This window comes from Rhipicephalus microplus, chromosome 3 (assembly GCF_043290135.1).
Source record: "Rhipicephalus microplus isolate Deutch F79 chromosome 3, USDA_Rmic, whole genome shotgun sequence".
Lineage (NCBI taxonomy): Eukaryota > Metazoa > Arthropoda > Arachnida > Ixodida > Ixodidae > Rhipicephalus > Rhipicephalus microplus.
The window spans coordinates 26,411,860-26,431,413 of record NC_134702.1 but is presented as its reverse complement, the minus strand read 5'-3'; the positions used below and the strand labels follow the sequence as shown (position 1 = coordinate 26,431,413).

Sequence of the window (19,554 nt, the reverse complement as noted above, 5' to 3'; positions counted from 1 at the left end):
ACGTCACAAAGGAGGGTTATATAGAGGTGGGAGGAGAGACAGAGGGCCTTTCTTCTGAACGAATGCAGATAGCATGAAATGATCAGATAATAACGGGAGTGGAGAAGGCGTGAGAGAGATATATACAGGTGGTGAAAGAGAGGTATATGAGGAAAGGAACGGATATATGGTGTGTTTATAAAAAGTGGTGAACGACAAAGAGTGCTTGGTACTCTGCTATAGGAGAACATTAAAGCTTTCCCGTGCACCTCACCCTTGACGAGGCCGTGTTGCGAAAATCACGCTGGTTAAGCTTACAATAGCGTTTTGCGCCAAGGCTATTCAAAAGCATAACGCTGTGTTCAGAAAAAGTGTTAAACAATTTCGAGTACCTCAACTATGGTAGAGCAGTGAGCAGTCACGATCTGGTCCAGTGAAGAGTTGACGACAAGGAAACACGCCGGACCTAATCAGTGGTGACAGCAATTTTGATTGGGCGAATAGGTTACGAAGAAGGCAGGATGGTTCAAGCAACTCACATGAATAGGCAAGGAACTAAAGGGGCCAGCTCCCTGACCCATTTTGTCCTCTTCTTGTCGCTTACCATTGCATCTATCGTTTCTCTTAGCACGATTTAATTAATTAGTTTCCTATTAATATTTCCTCATTATCTTAGATAGGTTAAATACCTCGTATGTCCTAAAAATGTTCAGTATTAAAAGTTTTCTGATGAGTCATTATATAAAGTTTAATAAGCCATTTTTGTCAAAGGTTAATAAGCCATAAGCTCGGCAGATTGGAATAAATGTGGCTGAACTTTCTTTCTAAGAATCGGCATTACACGAAAGTGAAATATGCCTTCACGGAGGTATTTGCGCGTTTGTTGTGCATTATTTCGCGACAACGGTGAACCAATTGATGCTACAGCAAATAATTGCACTGTCGTACAAAAAACGCCAAACAGCTCGAGACTTGCAGCGCGCACCTCAATCAGAAAAGCACGCAGGAAATGAGTATACAGAGGACGAGCGCCGGCAAACAAATCACAGCTCGACACTTAAAGCACGCTGCTCAAACAGAAAGGAAGGCGCATGAAACAAACACACAAGTATACATGTGTTGCATGTGTTGAGCGCGAACTGCCGCAGTTCTGAATTCTTCGTGTGCAAGTAGCATGTTCCCTTTGTAAGCGCGCACGCGGAAGCGAGCGAAGTCACCTCCGTGCTCTCTCTAACCACTGTAACCCAAAGGAAACTTGCGGCGGACGCACAAGAGGTGCAGAGTGCCCGAATCCGGAGATAAGCGCATGCACGAGTGGTGAGCACACGATATATATATATATATATATATATATATATATATATATATATATATATATATATATATATATATATATATATATATATATATATATATATATATATATATATATATATATATATATATATATATATATATATATATATATATATATACATGCAATTTAACCTCACCATGTGCAGGCGCATGCGCATCGCAATATGAGCAGTGCGCAGTGTAGAGCGGGACGACTACCTTTACAGCACGCGCGCCCTAGTGGATTGCGTCACGCACTGCTCAGCGGGAAGTTGCTGGTTCGACGCCTCAGTATGGAACTTTTTCCTTTTTGTTTCTCAAAGACGATTCTCTTTTTCGCGGTACTTCGACGCAAACATTTAGGTTGTCTGTTTGTCTGTCTGTCTGTACATTTGTCTGTATGTCCGCCATAACGATACTTCATACAGCACCAAATGATGCCTTAAACAGCAAACCCCATCCGCAGCGCCTACCAATATTGCTCAAGTTTCAGCGTTCACACTTGTGCGATCGCGAATTAAAAAGCAATTTTTGCACATACTGCGGCACCATAACAACACGTCAATATTTTATATGTGTTTTTTTATACCAGAGAAGACATACAAAAGTCAAATTAATGACCGTAGCGTTTATTACGCTGCGCTGACAATGCCACTCGATGCTCAGAAAAGAAAATGTATCTATAGATAGATAGATAGATAGATAGATATTTAGATAGATAGATAGATAGATAGATAGATAGATAGATAGATAGATAGATAGATAGATAGATAGATAGATAAATAGATAGATAGATAGATAGATAGATAGATAGATAGATAGATAGATAGATAGATAGATAGATAGATAGATAGATAGATAGATAGATAGATAGATAGATAGATAGATAGATAGATAGATAGATAGATAGATAGATAGATAGATAGATAGATAGATAGATAGATAGATAGATAGATAGATAGATAGATAGATAGATAGATAGATAGATAGATAGATAGATAGATAGATAGATAGATAGATAGATTCAAACCCTAGTGGGACAGGGACTCTGCTGACAAGCTCGGAAACAACGATGGGGCAGGCTACGTGGAATAGCGATGGAAAGCAGCTCTACATTGTGACCCAGTCATTCATCGACAGGGGAACGCAAATACGTCGAGAAAGAGAGAGATTGGGGGAGCCATCTGTGATAATTTTCCTTTCTTTCACTTTCTAAACTCTGTAGCGGTGTCAATGGAAAAAGAAAAGAACATGAAGGTAGAGACCACATGAGAGACCAAGTAAATAGTGAACAACAGTGGCATTATTGCTTTTTTTTCCCGCCGGATAACCACTGAAGAAAGTATGAAAAATGAGTGAAGGCTCCTATATACAGTGACAAGCCAGGACAGGAATGATGGATCATGGCACGCAAAGAATGGTTCATGATCACAATGAAAAGAGGTCGCGTGCGCCGCAGTCTCGTGAGCAAGAATGCACTTGTTACGAGGCAACGCAGGTCAGCAGAGCCAGGGGACAGCGGGGTGTAGCTTACAGATCCGCCACGTGGTTGTTTGCAGCTAGAGAAGTGGTAGAAAAACACATGATGTTCCTTATACATGTAGATTCAGACTTCGGGTTCGCACCCACCCTGAAGAATAGACAAGGAATAGTGAAAAAATATTTAAATCATTTCTGTTTTATATAATTCTTACGTCCACCAGTTATATACCTATAATAATTGCTGATTTGAAGTGTCAACAACTGGTATTGAAATATGTAAAGCATGCTGAATTTAGCAGGAGATTCTTTCGGTCGCAGTGTTCGAAGGCGATATTTGTTTTCTTCTTCTTCCTCTTTTTCAACATTGGTCTTTTCAGACGATTGTATTGATTTCACAGTTTTAAAGAACAATCGCTACCGAGAAACCTACTCAGATCTTTCCTTTTTCTTTTATCTTTTTGTTTGTTTCATAAAACAATTAGTGAAAAGTCTGCGCTGGAGAGCAGTCACAACAGCGGTTGTTTCAGAGAGTACCTTAGGTATACTCAGACTAAACGCCAAACATCAAAATCTAGAATGGTAATACTTGATGTAAGCAGTGGGGTATAGCCTTACTGTTCACTTAAGTTTAATCATCTCGACGGCAAGAATGTCCTGTCTTTGTTGTACAATTTTTGCATTGTACGTCACTGCATACACTATAAGTTCTTTTCGCTACATATAACAGCTTGCATTGTACATACGCATTGTTCACCATTGTTCATTTTTATGTGTGCACATAAGCTGTGTATGATATATCCGGAAATAAAATTCTCAAGGGACATCCCCACGTAGATCTCCCGTGCTTGAGCAGGTTATACCGAGAATAGCCATGTCCCACATCTTCCTAAACACGCAAACAAGCGCACTGTTCCGTTGATATGTCGAAACTTTTATATTAGAACAAACATGGTGCTCTTATTTGTCTCTTTTCTTTTTTCCGAGCTCACGCCTCTCAGCCGCGAATTCGCACGTGATTAAAAAAGGCGGCAACGGCGATGTTTGAGCCTTGCTTAAAAGTCAAAACTTCAGCGTCTCAACAGAAAAATGTGCGTTAGTCACCTTGAAACCAAAGTCGATTACAGGGCAAGCACACAATGATAATCATTAATGTTCAACCCATTTCGTACAAAAAAAAACACCGACGCTTTGGAGCCAATCTCGATTCCAACATTTGCTGGCTACTTTACGCGACTCAAATGTCTCAGAGAACCACCTCGATCAGTCGATGTTTCAACTTTATCAATAGAAAAACATGGAGACTACTCTGTGCTCTAAGCTCCAATTACCCGGAGTGCTTTTCATGCGACTCCTGAAGTATACTGCGCCGATGTCATACTGAACACGTGAAAGTCGTCCTTAAAAAGTGCAAGCAATTCTCACCAGCCTTGGTATTCCGCGAAGTGGCTGCGAAACGGACAGTAAACATTCCAACCTAACGCTGTTTATCGATTGACTGGGCGCAAGCTTGAATGCGCGGTTTCTAGTGAATGCCATCTCGATCGCCATCGAAGCGATGACTGACAACACCACTGGTGGAGAACAGTTCTCATCGAGACACTTGGCATTAGCCAGAGCGGAAATGAGACGCACACAGAGACAAACAATAGTTGCTTTATTTTATTCTCAATAATAATCTTTAGTTGTCTTCGTCTTTGCTCACTGTCATTTTTTTTCGTCTCCTCTTCATCCGAAAAACGCTTCGGATGTGCAATCACGGGCACCCGTTCTCTAAAAGCGATCCAGCAAACATGACAAAGAAAACACGGTGACCGATGCAAGCAGTCGACGAAGATTCTACAAGACAGGCATTCAGTTAAAACAATACAGTTCATACTTCATACTTGTTGAAAAAGAGGCGCGTTTAAGAACAACACTGAACATCACGTATAATATAAATAAGGAGCGCGAAAATCGAAAGCATTGTTCGAAGCACAGTTCTTATATAGATGAGCATACTGGCAAGATGAATTGATATTTCACAAGCTGTTGTTCATTAGCGCGTTATTCATAATTTTTTAACGCATCTGACCTTCCTTGGGCTTATGGTCCAGCTGCGTCTTTCAATTGGCGTTCGCCAAAATGTGCGCTGCAGAATTAGCACGGACGCGACAGCGGAAAACAATGGACCAGGCTAGCGTTCAGAAACAAACACAAAAAAGCAATCTGCTCAGCTCTAAAACACTGTGCTGAATTTCAACACAACCTAACCATTCGCTTACCGATTCTACAAAATTGGCACATTCATGGCAACAGATTGACACTGTATGTTTTTTTGTTCACAATATCTTTCTGCATCCCCAGTCACTAAGCAGGGGTGACGTATTAAGGATGACATCTTAATACACAGCGTACACTTGCGTCTATACACTTGGAAGTTCCGAACGTGAAAGGCAAACAAACAACTGCGCGTACGCTGACTCCAAGACAAAATGGGTCTTGCCGTACATCCTAAGTGACGAAGTGTGGGTGAAGATGGTTAAGCGCATTAGAAATGTATTTAATTCCAGATAAGTAGAGAGAGTAGCTTGTAGGAAACAGTGTAACATGTATCAGTGATAGTAAATATTAGCTTCATATCCCCTCCTGCACACATTTTAGATGCAATGCGATGTTTTACTGATTTCTTCAAGTTTTAATATTCTTAGTGAACGCCAATGTCGAGCCACGACAGATATATCCTTCTGCTTACGTAACCTTACCTTTCACTTTTAATCATAATGTTATGCATAAACTTGCGGCACTAAATATTTTGGTTATTCTGTGAGAAAATTGGAGCAAAAACTTTTTCGCCGTTCATTTTTGTCTAGAAGTGAGAGAAGCATAAATGAATAACTGAAAGTTTTACTCGGAATAATGTTTCTCGGATTTTCATCCCACAGGGATTAACATTTTGCGTTGTTTCGTGGGGTGAAATCAAGCTTAGTGCACGTGAAGGCGTATACAATAAAGAAAAATGGGAAGGTAAAACAAAAAAAGAAAGAAGCTGAAAAGAGATGTAGCGCAAAATCAGACCCACAGCAGGGCCCGTTTCTTTAAATCGCCAAAGGCGAATGGGAGTAACATAATAAATAACAAATGAGGCAACATGCGCGCCCACTCCCTACGCCTTTGTGAGAATAATCAGCGTAAAACAAACAGGGACTCGCTCATGGATAACAAAATTATTAAAGCTGAGATGATGCACTCTATGTGCAGGATGCCCGAGGTCAAATATCCCCGCGCCGGATTCATGTTTGCATAAAATGTACGTAGTTAACTGTATGCATTACGCAAACACTGTCCATAATAAAACGCTTACATACGCGTCACTATTTGAGAAATGCCGCGTGATCAGAGAAAGCCGCACTCGGGTGCAACATTTTCTTTTTCTGAACGCAAGAGTTGGACGAAAGCTTGTGCGGTCTGAAATAATGATGTTTCGCACGGAGGTCGACACGTGTTTGCATTTTTTAGCGTTTTAAATGGGAATGCATTTTTTTAGTTGGCGCATGTCAGGCGTCTGTCGGTGTCCGCGCGTCGGCAGGTGTTATCTCGCCGCTCTCACTCCCTCTCCGACAGCAACAGCTGTGGGCGCGTGTGCTTTTCCTCGCTCCTCGCTACCGGGGCTGATAATGTGGGTGGAGTATCGGAGAGCGAGTGGAGAGGAGGAGCGCGCTCTAGCGTGTGAGGCCTCTCGCGTCGCGGGAGCTTGGCGGCACTCCGCCGTGTGTGCAGATAGTGTAGGAGAGGGCAGGTCAGTGCTTCGCTACTCCTTCTCTCGACGTTCGCTCTCTCTCCTTCTTGCTCCGCACTCTCCTGTCTGCTTGCTCGTAGTACCTATATATAAATGTAGTGAAGCGCGCGCCTCGCTCTCGAGTTTCGACCATTCACTGTCAGATGAACGTGTAGTGAAATGTTTACGGTACAAATGATGGTCTCGTCCTTAATTTACACCATTAAAATTACTACGCCATGTACACTCGGCGCAAGAAATGCATTCGCATTCTCTCACGATCCCCTTTGCGGAGGTGGGGGCAATTTTTGGGGTCGGCGTCTTGCTTTTATCTTTTGGCCATTTTTTTTCCATCAGCATTATTTCGTAAATGTCTGTTGATTAAGTGACTGTATGTTTTTGCGAATCCACTTCGTCAAGAATACACACGGGCAGCAACATTGTTCTTTGCAGTAAGTGAAAGACATTACCGTTTACTGCCGTCTCGTAAGTCACGTTCATTCGTGGACGCGTTTCTTGCAAATTGCCCTTCTTTTTTTGTGTTTCAATAAAAACAAACAATGACCGACATAAGGCTTTTCTGAACACATATTCAGCTGCGCGTTGGGGCTGCTTTAATTGAAAAATAGACACCATAAAAAATACACAAGTATCATTCATGAAGCATGTCAAACACGCACGGAATACAACATATCGAGAATAAAAAAAATGCCGCAATAGGTGGTTTTCCTTGAGCTGATTATTGAGTTCAGCTATAGCTGCGATTGCGACTATGTTCTCGCAAAAAAAAACGAGCCAATGGCCGTTGATACGTGTTGACCCACCATGATTAACCACCACTGCTGCATAGTTTCGCTAGAGGGTGCTACTGACGTGTGGTACACTGTAGAAGGCGCCACAATGCAATGTATACGATTGGTTCTTAGTTCTTGTCTGTTCAGTGAAGGTAACTTTGTCTTCTGTGAAGCCATCTTACTGTGAATGAAGTAGCTATAAGGTACGTTCATAGGGAAGTCTCATTCCAATATCTTCATGTTTCCGAACGGAATCCATTTATTTTCGTAAGAGTCTTGCGGAAAACACGTGGAAAATTGGAATGACCTACTGAGCGTTTCAGTAGGTATACTCGTGTTTTATTCAGTAAAAAGATCCAATGCCATTTCGTTCTGCCCAGCTCATCTACCCATTGTGCTTTGCGGAAAACAGGTCTCTGCTTTTATGCTAACCCGAAGAGAGTGATCAAGAAGTGAACTAGTTATGTTATCACTGCTTTCACACGACAAGTTCATTTTGACGAAACGGCATCATCCGTGTTAACATATAAACTGAGCAACGCTAAAAAATTACCATTTTGGTGAAAATTGGCGCGGGCTTCCTTGTTAGGCAATCGTTTCGGCGCAGCTACTGCAACCGGTCACCCTGTACACAACGACATAAGACGGCTGGGTGCTTTGCAAAATAATAATAATAATAATAATAAAAGGTCACGTGGTATCATCGCTATAACACGTTTGCACATTAAGCAATGTATTATTGATGTGTGTTTCGAAAAAGATGTTAACAATTAAGAGTACCTGGTACTCTAGCATGGGAGAGCAAAAAGCCATACCGTGGGCCCCACCCACAACGACCCACAACAGAGCTCGTCACAGGTTTGCTTAGAAAGTACATTTGGCGAACGCGTCTGCACTACAAATAGCCCAGTTAAAAACAGTCTTCCTGACTTATTTCAACCCGTAATAAGAGGCAAAGTGATATGTTTTAGTGTAGTATTAGTATAGCATTGATACTATTATTTATCACTATTATCATGACGCTAAACTTTACTAACGTGCCTGATCCGGTAAAGTGATAGCATCAGCAATGGTAGCTTGCTTTAGAAGAAAGGTACACTACGAAGGTTGGTCTTTCAAATTTAGAATAAGAGGCAAACAGCAGACGAATAAGATATGAGACCTATTCAGCCCAGCCTAGTCTGCTGCCTTGTCTAGTCTTTGGTCTAATGCAGTTTCAGCATTGCAGCTTAGAAGTATGAGCATCAATATTCAGAGTAATATGGAACTGGAAAGCAGCGATGCCATTTTTCAATCTGCCACTAAGTGCCACCAAAAAATTCTCGTTAGGAGGGCTTTAGATGTGAAATGCATAAATAATACAGTGCATAAGCAGTTTTAAAAATGAACATCACTTAAATATATTACCTCGACAAGAAGCTGGAGTGATGTCGGTTAAGTCCTCCTTTATTAGAGCCCGAAAAAATATACTAAAAAGATCTTGAAGAAAACGGGCTATTAGCAACCTGCTCATTCCCATACTCTTGCAAGCGCCATGACAACTTTTACACCACACTTTTTTTTTTCATTAATGTGGGCACCTTTTTTCTACATTACACGGAGAAGCCGCACATAGTTGAACAGAAACAAGAGAGTCAAAGAAGAAGAGCTTCGTCATCACTGTGTCACACTTCTTCGTTTGTTTTTTTTTTTTTTTTCACGATGTTGGACAAAGCTCGTGGAGGAAACTTTGGCTTGCTTAGATGGCGACAGAAGCTGGATTAGTCAAAGTTCGCAGCTGGTATTTTTATGAGTATTCCGCTGCACTCCGCTCGGTGGTAACTCCCCCTCTACTCCGCCAATCACACACTGGACAACGTCTCGTAACACCGACACGAGAGTGAGAGGGAGGGTATGGTGGTAGCTAGAGACATTCGTGTCGAAACAAAATAACAGTGTGTCCATCGAAGCAGCCAGGGAGGCTTAGTTCGGCACGCAGCACCACAAGAGGAAGAACAAGCCACCAGCGCAGCTACATATGACTGACGATGCCCCTCACCCCTTCACTTTTGGTTCCTTCGATCACACCACTTTCACACACTTCACTACCATGCATGACGTAGTCGGTTGTGACTGGCGAGAGAAAGAAAACGGCGCACCACCCCGCTGGGCGGGTATGTATCAAATCGGAGTCGATCCTTGCAGTCGATTGAAACCGGAGCGGGCACGCAATGTTCCGGCGTAAAGTTTTCTGGGGGTGGCGAGAACCAGCGATCCATCAAGAGAGGGGGCAGAGGCGGGCGTCATCGTCACGTGGATGGGAAGTTCACCCTCGGCGACGATGTTGGACTCTTCCATTCGGCCGGAAGTCGTTCGGTGGAATGTACAGCTGCCAGGCTTTTCAACCACCCGTCTCTTGGTTTCTTTCGCTCTCTCCCACCTTTTGTTCGCTCAGCTGCTCGTGTTCGCGCGTTCCGGTGGTGTTTCGGTAAGACAGCCGTGTTAGGAGGGACACTCGTATTGGCCTCCGGCTCAGTTCCACGGCGTCCCGCCTCGGGTCTTGCGCTTGCGTCCCGTCCTCCGCGGAGGTCTGTCTCCGGTTCGGCCCTCACCTGCGAAGGCATTCACTATCGGTGAGATGTCGACAATGGCAGCTCGCCCTTAAAGAAAAAGCTGTGTTGGCCCGTCACACGAAGCTAAGTCAGATGAGGTTTAGGTCCAACTGTACTGATGCACACCATTCTAGAATACACAAACTGTCAAATGGAGTCATGTGGATAGAAGCTAGCGTTGACATCTTTTCTTGAAAAACATAAGGACTTAGTAATTCAATACTTCAATTACTGGCTCCCCCCTATAACACGGCACACTTAGCACCGCATGCGTGTGAACTTCGGAAACAAGAAAAACGTTTCATTATACCATTTTCATGCAAGTAATGTTTATTACACCTCTCTCGGTTTCAGCCTACACAAAAATTGAAATAACCAGAAAAGAAGCAGGCTTGTGTCCACTGTCGTCACCGGCACGAATCATGTAGCAGAACTGGAAACTCGATTATACTGACATGGTATGTCAGGCACAAGAACACGCCGGATACAGTTATTTTTAGATGCGAAGCAGCTCTTTGACTAGCCTGTGCAACGCTTTCCCTTCGTCCGCACCGCGCTCCCCTGGCCGCAGGTATTGGGGCTGTGCCAAGTAGGTCACGCCTTCCCTTGCAGTGTGCGCTCGTTTACGTCACTTTCTCCATAGCCTGTCGCCGCTCGGCGCGTGGCATCTCTCTCGCTTCACCCTTTACACCGCTCGTAACGTTCGAGAGCACATCGAGTGAACAGTCTTTTCGCTTGTTTATCTGCAATAGAGAGGACGCCCGAAAGCGAAGTTCGTTCGCGTGCCAAAACGTGCGTCAAAGCGATTTGGCCTAAGCCAGCCGTTGCCGGCGTTGCGAGGGTTGACAGAGGCGATCGCTTTCGTGAATATCGACGTCGCGCCTGCAGCACGGATGAGGCGCGAGCCAGTATTCAACGCGTCAGCAACATCTACGAGACGTGAGCCAAGGAAGCCGAGCGGAAGCGCCGACAGCTGAAGACCAACGCCGACGAATCCTCGACGTCACTGCCATCGGCAGCGGCCCAAAAGCGCCGCGCGCCCTCCGCCGAAGCGATCGCCCGCAAGCGTCGGGCTGCGCCGGCCTCTAGCGCTCCCCGCAGCACCCGTGTTAGTCCCGTTCAACCCGTGGCGCCATCCGTGCGTAACGCTGCCGCTTCGCATCCCAACATGGTTTCTTTAGGAGAGATGGTCAACGTTTTATACCTCGCGATTACTGTCAAAAGAGATCTTGTCAGTCAAGATCAAACAAGACAAAAGTAGTATGTATATTAGTTTACACTAGGAGACAAAAGAAGAATCATTGTCAGTCAAGACGAAGATTACACATAGAATGAAAATTAGTTTATGGTAAATACAAAATAAATTTCCTGGTTTTTCCGGTCCGCTCCCTTGGCTGTCGTTCTTCTGGTGGTAGTCATCCCTTCCTTTTATTCTGTTCTTTTATTTCATTGGAAAAAAAATTATACATTTTTAAAATTTTTAAATTTCGCAGCCTGCGATACTTCGGTGCAGCAGGCATGGCTTAACACTTTATGTTCTTTTAGGTAAATTTAATGTGCCCAACACCACTCTTTGTCACAAGAGATCATGCAATAACGACTCCGTCATTGTTGTTTTTTGATCCCACCACGAGTAACCTCGTGTAGAGTAATACGACTAACACTCCTTTTATGTAAGGCTTTAAAACAGTGATTTCCGTAATAATTACCATTGTCAGCACAGCGCGGACAGCACTCGTCTTCTTTCTGGAACTTTATTGGACATGACAGCTTGGCGCATCGCTGCCTTCTGCACCGAGATTTGCCGTCCTGTTGAAAAAAAGTTCATTTTTCGACACTACTTTATTCGGATTGAGAAGCACCTGGACTCTAATGCCAAATATGCCAGCCAACAATGGTCAGCGCCTGCAATGGTGTGACCACTAAATTTCAAAAACAAGCTGTCCCAAATGAAAAAAAAAAGCCAGCAGTCAGCTAGTTGCAGGTCGCATTAGCCGTAGTCAAGAAGTTAGCTGTGTATGACGTGAACCCTTAAACAACAAGTGCAACTAAATAGTTGGGTGAGTTTGGCTAGTCTGCAAATGTCAACACTTTCGCTGAGCTCCTAGTCTGGTAATCTGTTCTAAAACTCACATTATGGCGGACATAATATGCTGCTATAAAGATATAAGACTAAGGTTTCCCTGAATTACTATGCAGGTGATCTAGTTTTTGAGGCAATTAATGTGAACCATACATGCACATCGGTCAGAGTCCCTGAAAAATTTTAATTGTTCTAAGTGCATAGTGCAGGGCTTATATGTCATTCTCGAAGGTGATATCATCGCTTTAAGGAGCACACTGGTGCAGAAGGTGCAAATTGAAGCTTACCTTACAGTGGCATCTAATGCACTTCATTTCACCGAAAGGCTGCACTGTTGGATGCCATTCTTCTCCATTATGGAATACTTGTAGCTGAAACTGACATCCTACAAGGAAAAACAGCAAAGCTCAATGAGGTTAGAGAACACAATCTGCCCAAAAAATGTGCACCAAAAATGCTACTGATAATTCTTCAACATTAAAGCAAATATTTATCCATATGGTATGTGAGCAAGGTTAACCTTAATTTTTAGTAAAGGATCATTCATCTCCTAGTTAGTGAGTACTGTTACATTGGCACTGTTTCTCAAATGGTTCTAACTTTTACTAGTGCAACTGACTCGTTTCCCTATTAAGCAAATGTGTTCGTGCATCTTGGCCTACATGTGGACAGGTCGATATAGCTCTGGAAGTGCTTAGGTGATAGTGTGGTGCCATGCTCAAAACATCTAAACATCTCAAATAAATGGAGTCCAAGACCAAAGAAAGATTTTGCGCCTTTTCTGTGAATTTCCTTCATGGAGAGGAATTTTCAGCCTTTTTATCATTAATGTTTAAATGTATATAAAAAACCTATCTTTAAGATTATGTCAAGTGTGTAATGTCCAATAATAAATACTGAGGATGTGACGTTTTTGAAAGTTTGACTTGACACAGATGCCTGTGTGCGACTGCTGCATTACGTGGGCGAATTCATTGGCTGTGACACAAAATGCTTTATTGAGAACTGCTTTTAGGAATTACCTCCACTTGATAAAATGTCTTTTGGTGTCTTTTTCGATCCTTGATCATGAAGCTGTGTTGGTACACTTTCCTCTTGAGACTTCACAGGAATCACATCTGTTCCAAGAACGAAAACACCAAATCTCTGAACAAGGCTGAACAAAAAAGAATAAATATTAAGCCGTTTCACTGGATCAAGAAAACTGGCAACAATAAATGACAACAGTATATTAATGATGAATTACACCATAATACTTATAATAGCATTCAGCAGTAGCAATCTGAAGTTGTGGTGGCTTGAACAAAAAAAATGTTATTGTACTTCAAACGAACACGACCTATCCGTAATATAAAACTGCACTATACGTAAAACTTGCTAGTGAAACTTTCGAGAAGCAATTTCGAAATTCGATCAGCACTTACTGGGACACTTTTTGCAGCACGACAGGGCATTCTCTCTATAAGCATCCTTTTCAGAGCAGCTCAGTGGCGGGCACGTGATGCGCCGACACTCCACTGTCAATGTCGTTGGCTGCAAGACATTGCAGAAATGCATCAGAGACAAGCAATAGTCCGAATAGCTCGTTTACTTCAATGCAAACTGTAGTCGTGCATAACTAAAAAACCTCGCCAAAATTATGTTCAAATAATAATTCCAGCCCACTGCCACCCGAGGAACTCTGGATTGGGACTTTATGTCTTCATATGTTGAACTTGAAGGAAACTTGAAGGAGAGTTAACACCATGTCACCCCCACATACCTTCAACATGGACATACTGATGCAAAATGAGCAACTCATCGAGCACGAAGAAGTGTTTATTTATGGGGGGGCATGCGTCACATTACCTGGCAGGTGCAGACGGCGCACCGGCTGAAGCCAAAGGGCGGGATGTACGGGTGCCACTTGGAGCCGGCCAGGTGGAACTTCTTGTCTCCCTCCAGGAAGCAGCCGTGCGGAGAGTGGGCCTCACCCGGCGCGAAAGTCGCGTTCAGACCACCCGACTCGTCTGCAGCAGAGAGCACACACACGCTGCTTTCACATGTACGGCGCTGTTACGTCAGCCATGGGCGACAACTTAAGAGTAGACAAGATGCAAAAGCTGAACCAATAGAGTCGTTTCAGAAATATAAGAGAAGTGAAATCCAAAGATCATAGCGAGGTTAAATGGTCCGGTCGGATCATTTGCACTAGAGGATCAGGTAAGGGCCGGGAAGTTGGGGCAGAAAACAATAGAAGGGAAAAATTAAATCACAATAAACCTCTTCATTTGGGAGATAAAATAGGTACATTACCAGGCATTCTCGCACATGTGACTAAGCAGAAGCTTAATTATTTTGGAAACTCGTGGCAGTGAGGTTACGTTTTCATTCAAATATGCACGCTAACATATCGGGTATACGTTCACTGAAGGGCGTGGTTGCCTCCCATATAGTTTTACACGTTTAGCTCTTGAAGCGGTGTCATTAGTGCAAAATATATTTGTCAGAGGGCTTAGCATTATTTCTCGGCAACAAACAGTTTTGCTAAGAAAGCATCAGAACCTTGGCACGTTGGGCAGCATTCCCCTGGGAGCGTCACTGCATTAGGGCACTGGACGGCAGGGCACACGACGGGGTCACATACCAGACGGCCTCTCTGTAACATTGAGAAGCGAGGAATACTTGCATGAGCACACCGGGAGGCATGAAAGCAGCCTACAGGTTGTGAAATGCAATAAAGCACACATTTACTTGTCACCTTCCACACATGATGAGAGAAAGAGAAATGAAAAAAAAAAGAAAATAAGGCTTGGAGCTTAATCAGAAAGGCATATGGTCGGAGATCTCTTGCTTGAAGCTGACAAAAAAAACAAAAAGAAACACCGAGAGAATTTTACTGAACTACGTCATGCTATTTAGGATGTTTGCGTCTGTGCTGTGTGTCGGCTGCATAATGTACAGAGGGTGCGTGACGTAGCTTCGCAATATCAGTCACTGAACTGATGTTTGACCCGCTAAACGTCGAATACGAGCACCAGGGGAATGAAAAGGATTGAAACTGAGCTGGGCGCGTGACCCGGTCACGTTCCGCGGGACACAATGAAGTTATTCTCAATTCCATTTCGTCCCAAGTAACATAAAGGATTAAAAAAAATAGATCACTTTAAGTGAAGCAGAAGTCCGCATGAATGGTTAATGCGACCAACAATTTGTCGTAAGTGAATGCCGAAGCTGATATAAAGCGAAGGCTACCAAAACACCGTACAGTGGGAGCACACATACGCTGACAATTAAAGCTGCTCCAAATTTTTGGAAAACACGTTTTTCCGCTTTGCATTAAACTGTGCCAGACAGTACGTAGCCGGTTGACCTCACAAAGTTAATCCCACGAATATCTATAAAACGTTGGAGCGATAGGCGAAGCGTGGCGTTCAGACGTTTTCAATCTTAATTAGTACGCACTTCGCATTTTTGGCAAGCTGTGGCGGCTAACTCTTCGCTATGAAATAAAGAGCGAGCCACACGCAACCATCACCCGATCTCTTTCCAGTACGGCGCACTCACACTTCACAGCCTCTTCTCTCCCTGCCCGCCCACATGATGTCGACGCAACACTTAGCAGGTTTTGCCTCGATTACACAGCAAATCCAATGGCGCGATGTATCTTATCACGTGTGCACTTTTACGGAACATCACGGCAATGGCAAAATTTCCTTTGGAACACCACAATAACTGCCATTACGGTAAATAAAAACAACGCATATTAATGTCATTTTGCACAGTTGTGATCACGCTTTCTTTATATGAATCGATCGTAGAAGAAAACACGAGCGGGGGCACACGCTGACGCAATGACAATGGAGGACGTGCCTGGCAGGAGCACATGACGCAAGCCTCGTGTCGCGCCGTCCACTGGGCCCCGTCGTCGAACACCTCGCCGTCGTAGTAGCACTTGTGGTTGGACTCGATTCGGTAGATCTCGTTGTTTTCACCGCCACCTCCGGCGTCACTTGAATAGCCGGGTAACACCGTGTTGCCGGACCCGCCCTGGGCTGCGCTCTTGGCGAGCCCGGGAAGGCAGTTGTCGGGAATTTGAATCTAGTTGAAGAAAAAGAAAATAAGCAGTACATCATAACGATTTACAGGTAAACATACAGACAGACAGACAGACAGACAGACAGACAGACAGACGGACGAACGGACGGACGGACGGAGAGACAGACAGACAGACAGACAGACAGACAGACAGACAGACAGACAGACAGACAGACAGACGGACGGACAGACGGACGGACGGACGGACAGACGGACGGACAGACGGACGGACAGACGGACGGACAGACGGACAGAAAAAAAGTCAGTTTCGCCAATAGGGTAAAGCAATGAATATGATAGCATCATGTTCGATTTTTTTCACGAAGCAAAGCTAGCATTTTTAGAAGCAATATTAACTGTAGTAAACCTGCGCTTGCTAAGTAACCAAGTTTTCTACGTCGTCGCCACAGTAGATGACCACAAAAAGGCTCGTGCGTAGAGGCAGTGTTGCTGAGAAACGCCTCCCGTTGGCAGCGCAGACTGGTATTAAAGCCTATACGTCGTGTGTCGGCGCTGGTGGCAGTTTGTTATGTGTACAGCACATGTATAAGCGGACGGCCGCGCAAGGTACGCTTTTGCCACCGTTTTTTCGTGCTGAGAGTGCCGCCTGTAGAATCTACCGCGTGCTGTGTAGGCGAGAACCCCACGTTGATTGTTGCCGCGATAGCACGGCAACCATAAGCGGCCCCTCCCCAATCGTTCGGTCACGAGATAAGCGCGCGCGCCCAGGCTACCCCAGCAGGAGAGACGATGTTCACTCCGCACAAAAAGGAAGGAGTCTAGCGCATTCATGCATCCATCACTCTCTCTCTCGCTATATATATATATATATATATATATATATATATATATATATATATATATATATATATATATATATATATATATATATATATATATATACACGTCAATGACGGCGTTGGCTGCAGCGATTGTGGCAAACAAAAACCAGCCGAGACTGTCCATATAATTGCTATCGCAATAATATTTCTTGAGGAAGCATTCGCAGCTCGGCTCCGATACTGTCCGCTTCGTTCTGGCAGTCTGAGACAATGTTTGACAAAGTGCACAATCGTTTAATCATATGTTATCTACTTACAGGGCTTGGAATTCATCCTGGCGATAAATATCAGGCGCATAAATAAATTCAGCCCACATGCACACCTACAGTTAACTGCTCTCGCTCAAATCAGGTACTTCTCCTCAGTATGGGTATTACTGCAGCAAACCCCGCTTTACAGGCGAATGCTTCTAAATCGACGAGATGTCCTCACGAGTGAAGTCCACTTCTCCTTTGTAATATCCTTATTGTGGCAAATCACGCTTTACAAAGTGGCAGTGCAAAGCAGTTCGAGATAGTTTTATTATTTGTTGAATTTGCTAAGAATGAAGGGAAAAAATGGCGTTAAAAACGCCGCTTTAGAGCTGAGTTTCACACGCATGTACAGCAATTTTGGCTTTGCACTATCTTAGACAGGCGCAGGGAAATAAATCGCAGTCTTTATTAATGTCAACAACTTTTTTTTCTTTTCTTTTACTCACATCTCTGATGTGTCCTCGCAGCTCGACTTGCTTGAACTTTCCCGACTTCGAGGTGACCAGTAAGTACGAAGAGCCGCCGCTGAGTCGGTGCAGAGTCGCCGTGCTTGGTTCTTCGAGCGTGTCTTCTAGCTGGGCATTCATAAAACATCGTAGCACAGCCACAGCTTGCAGATAACAGCTGATAGGTGGGTTCGCCACAAATGTGCGGCTAACACGCGCTTTTTTAAAATCACCAGCCAGGAAAGACAACTGACAAACATATTAGCACCATTACACAGTCGTCGTAGATGCGGCAGCTAAATATTTTATTCCGTCTTAGCAGGCCGTGCTACCTTGTAAGTGTATTGTGAACGATCTTCTTAAATACTGTATTCTATTGCAATGTTTACTTTAGTGGGGAACAATCAGCAACGCATATAGCAGTGGGACACTGTGCTAGCCGTGAGGCGCGAGCATTGATGGAGAGCTGATTGGACCGAGACTGTAAGACTGTTCTCGCTGTACCAAAATTCGGAGTACGGTATAGGTATGCAGTACCCCTAAGACGTGGAATGAGGAACCTACCACGTTGTAAGGAAGCCTATTGACGTGGGGTAGCCGGCAAAAAAAGTCGACTCGGCTGAATGCGATGCTGCTTATTCCAAACTACATCTAAGAATACAGTCATGCAAGTGTATAACTGTTCAATAAGCTAAAACATTTAAATGGAGACGAATGCAACATAGTTCAGTTAGCTTTAAAGTGCAATGTCAATTTTGGTTGTTTGTCGAAAAATCTCCTTTCGATGTAGTTTCGCAAGGCGAATGCATGCATCTACGTCACACGGTGCTTTACTGAATCTTCTTAACTCTTTACAAGGAACATCTCAAAACGATTTAATGTAGCAAAAATTTTTGAAGAGGCTTTTGTTCTAGAGCCACAGTTTCGACAAACAGTCTTATCTTCTTCAAAGCCCGAACTTAAACGCTAGACGATTACACTTTCGTAAAACGTCGGCTATCTTTTTTTTTTAAATCGCGAGCTTTCATCTTCCTCTTTCTGCCACTTAAGGTAGCAGTATTTCTACGCTGATGCAATCCCTTACCTCGTCTCCGGTGATCCTCTGTAGAACCCTCTGGACGCTGCGTGCACTTTGCATCACGTTGTAAGCTGGTGTGATCTCGAGGAGCTCGAGGAGATGTCTTTCGCTAGGCTCGAGTCCCGAGACGAAGACCGAGTAGTGAAGCCTGCACGACTTGTCCACCGAAAGCCACGCTTGACCCGCCGCCGAACTGTTACCCTCAGACATAAGCAGCACAGGGGCCTCTGCTTGAAAAGACAGTAGAGCGCGGAAACGCAAGCTTGAAGTGCCATAAAAACTTCTCAACGTTTTTTGTATAATGCCCTTTTTTAATAAATACTACAAAATGAAGATGCTGTCGCCATCTTTTGGTGACGGCTACCTCCTTACACTGGGCTTTGCTCAATAATCATCAAAAATACGTCTGTTTTTTTTTCAACATATTATTAGCTGAATAAAGACCTGTTGTACTGGGGCACGATAAGAAAAAGTGTGAGTATTGTAGAGTGCTGATTTTTTTCCGGAGCATATGGTAACAAACATAAACAGCGTTAGCAATTCAACAGATTACATCCGCTACCAAAACAAAATCTTCAGTAATAACACTAGTTTTTTTTATTCCGTGCATACTGTTGGGCTCGTAGATAGGGACATGAACACACACATACTTTTAAGTTTCGTGTTTATCCATGCCTAATTTGGCAGCCACGAGCCCGCATAACGGGCGCGGCAGTCACCTCGCGGTGGATGCGTTTGCTAGAAACCTGTATGCTTAAATTTAGGTGCACGTTAAAAAAACCCAGGTAGTTGAAACTTCCCAAACCTCCACTACGGCATTCCTCATAATCATATCATTG

At 43.7% G+C, this 19,554-nt stretch overlaps 1 protein-coding gene across 1 annotated transcript in view; it reads right to left on the bottom strand.

Moving 5' to 3' along the window:
• Positions 1-4,433: 4,433 nt before the first annotated feature.
• sog (chordin short gastrulation) overlaps positions 4,434-19,554 on the bottom strand; it is a 308,185-nt gene continuing 293,064 nt past the window's right edge. The window contains exons 14-23 of the mRNA XM_075889131.1: positions 18,722-18,945; positions 17,638-17,766; positions 15,871-16,098; positions 14,563-14,656; positions 13,867-14,027; positions 13,443-13,551; positions 13,041-13,136; positions 12,306-12,403; positions 11,645-11,744; positions 4,434-9,935 (exon numbers count right to left, since the gene is read on the bottom strand). Of these exons, the coding sequence (XP_075745246.1) occupies positions 9,856-9,935; positions 11,645-11,744; positions 12,306-12,403; positions 13,041-13,136; positions 13,443-13,551; positions 13,867-14,027; positions 14,563-14,656; positions 15,871-16,098; positions 17,638-17,766; positions 18,722-18,945 (1,319 nt within the window). The 3' untranslated portion in view covers positions 4,434-9,855. The remainder of the gene's footprint in view (positions 9,936-11,644; positions 11,745-12,305; positions 12,404-13,040; positions 13,137-13,442; positions 13,552-13,866; positions 14,028-14,562; positions 14,657-15,870; positions 16,099-17,637; positions 17,767-18,721; positions 18,946-19,554) is intronic.